The sequence below is a fragment of the Sphaeroforma arctica genome (assembly GCF_001186125.1).
Source record: "Sphaeroforma arctica JP610 unplaced genomic scaffold supercont1.5713, whole genome shotgun sequence".
In the NCBI taxonomy this organism is placed as follows: Eukaryota; class Ichthyosporea; order Ichthyophonida; genus Sphaeroforma; species Sphaeroforma arctica.
Window position 1 is genome coordinate 1 of NW_014034845.1, and position 1,872 is coordinate 1,872.

Here is a 1,872-nt window from a genome sequence, read left to right on the forward strand (position 1 = left end):
GGTATTATATCTGCTACACATACACATACACATAAAATCTTTTAAACATACACATACACATACATACACACATATATATACACATATACACATACACACACACACACATACACATACACATACACATGTACATACACTTAAACATACACATACACATTCTCTTACACCTACAAACACACATACAAACACACATACAAGTAAGTATAGAAAGCATCCGCACGTTTCACCCCACAATGCAGACATACATCGCACACACATGCACAGCCACACACACCTGCACTGATCTCAACACCAACAGCCACAGCCGTCTCTAAGGCCCAACACCTGGCCACATTCTCAATGGTATAACCACCACCACCCAGAAGCAGCAGCGGCAGACAGAAAGCCTTGACATAGCGAACACAGTCCGCATGACCTACAGGAGGATGACGCGAGTAGGGCAATGACAGGTGTCAATAAGACACAATGACAGGTGTTAATTGAATAAAATGACAGGTGTCAGTATGTGGTGATGTTCATGCTTTAAGACCCTCGAACCCTAAATCAATCCCTAACGCAGAAAGAAAACAATCCAATGCAGAGCCAGTATTCAACAAATCAGGCTGAACTGAAGGTCATAAAATTGCTATTCACACAGCTTTTCCCTATATTCCCCACCAATATCTCATAAATCAGGACTGAAGATGTCAAAACTGGCACTAACACACTACATACACTAACCTTGTGATGACAGATTGAACTCTCCCAGTTTGTCTCTGGCTAATGAATCTGCGCCACATTGCATGACAATGGCTTCTGGTTTGTACTTAGCCACCGCAGCCCCTACCACCTGAGGTTAAAAGGTCAAATTTTAACACCACCAATACCCGCACTTCAAAGTAAAATAATTAATGTTAAACTATAAAAAGCTAAAAATTAAACAACAATACCCTCACTCCAAAGTTAAATGTTAGAATTGGTAAAAATTATAACATCAAAACCCACTTTCCAAAGTAAGATGTTAAATGTGAAAAAATGGTCAAACGTTAACATCTTTTCAAGGCAAAATACTAAATGCTAAAAACAGCTAAATGTTCCCATCAATGCCCGCACTCCAAAAAGACATGTTGAATGTCTAAACCCTAAAAGCCTAAACTCTTCTGAGTACTAAAGCTGGTGTATTGAATGTGTATCTTTATTTAACACTCCTGCTGTATGTTTTTAGGGTTTAGGGTTATAAGGTTTTAGAGTTTAGCCTTCATTGAGTATTCCTCAATATGCACAACACTTGAGTGTCCCATTCGTTGGGCATTGGTGAATGAATGTACTGCAACAGAATACTCTATAGCTATCGATGTCACACCTTTCAATGTAGAAGGTACCCGGTGTGTGCTCAATACGGGATATACCTAATTGTGTAACTCATGACTTCACATTAGGAAGCGTAGCTGTTCGTTGGACGTTAGAAAAATACATTCTTGTCAACAAAGCGTATATATATATATATATATATATATATGAATATATATATATATGAATATATATATATATAATATATAAATATATATATATATATTATAAAGTAGGACGTTGACCATCACTGTCGTATGCAAATATTGTCACAACTGAGACTATCCATCGGATACATTTGTGCGTATTAGATTCCAATCAGCTCTCACACTTGCTATCAAAACCCTAAAACCTGTGCACCTTAAAGCCCTGCCACATACCTTCTGGAACAAGCCTTCGTACTCCTCATCATTGATCCAACTCCTTAAGGGAACATTGAGTGAATAGCCTTTCCCCGGCCCTACCCCTGTTTGCTGGATTACCGAAATATAATAGATATAGAAGTTTGTGCGCCCATACATTGATATGTACACAATATTTATA

The 1,872-nt window shown here is 38.1% G+C and overlaps 1 protein-coding gene across 1 annotated transcript; it reads right to left on the reverse strand.

Moving 5' to 3' along the window:
• Positions 1 to 274: 274 nt before the first annotated feature.
• SARC_15170 (hypothetical protein) lies at positions 275 to 1,850 on the reverse strand (the record flags this gene model as incomplete). Its single annotated transcript, XM_014290704.1, has 3 exons — positions 275 to 415; positions 721 to 829; positions 1,710 to 1,850. Coding segments are annotated over 3 exons (391 nt in total), but the record flags the coding sequence as incomplete, so codon positions are not given.
• Between the last annotated feature and the right edge of the window lie 22 nt (positions 1,851 to 1,872).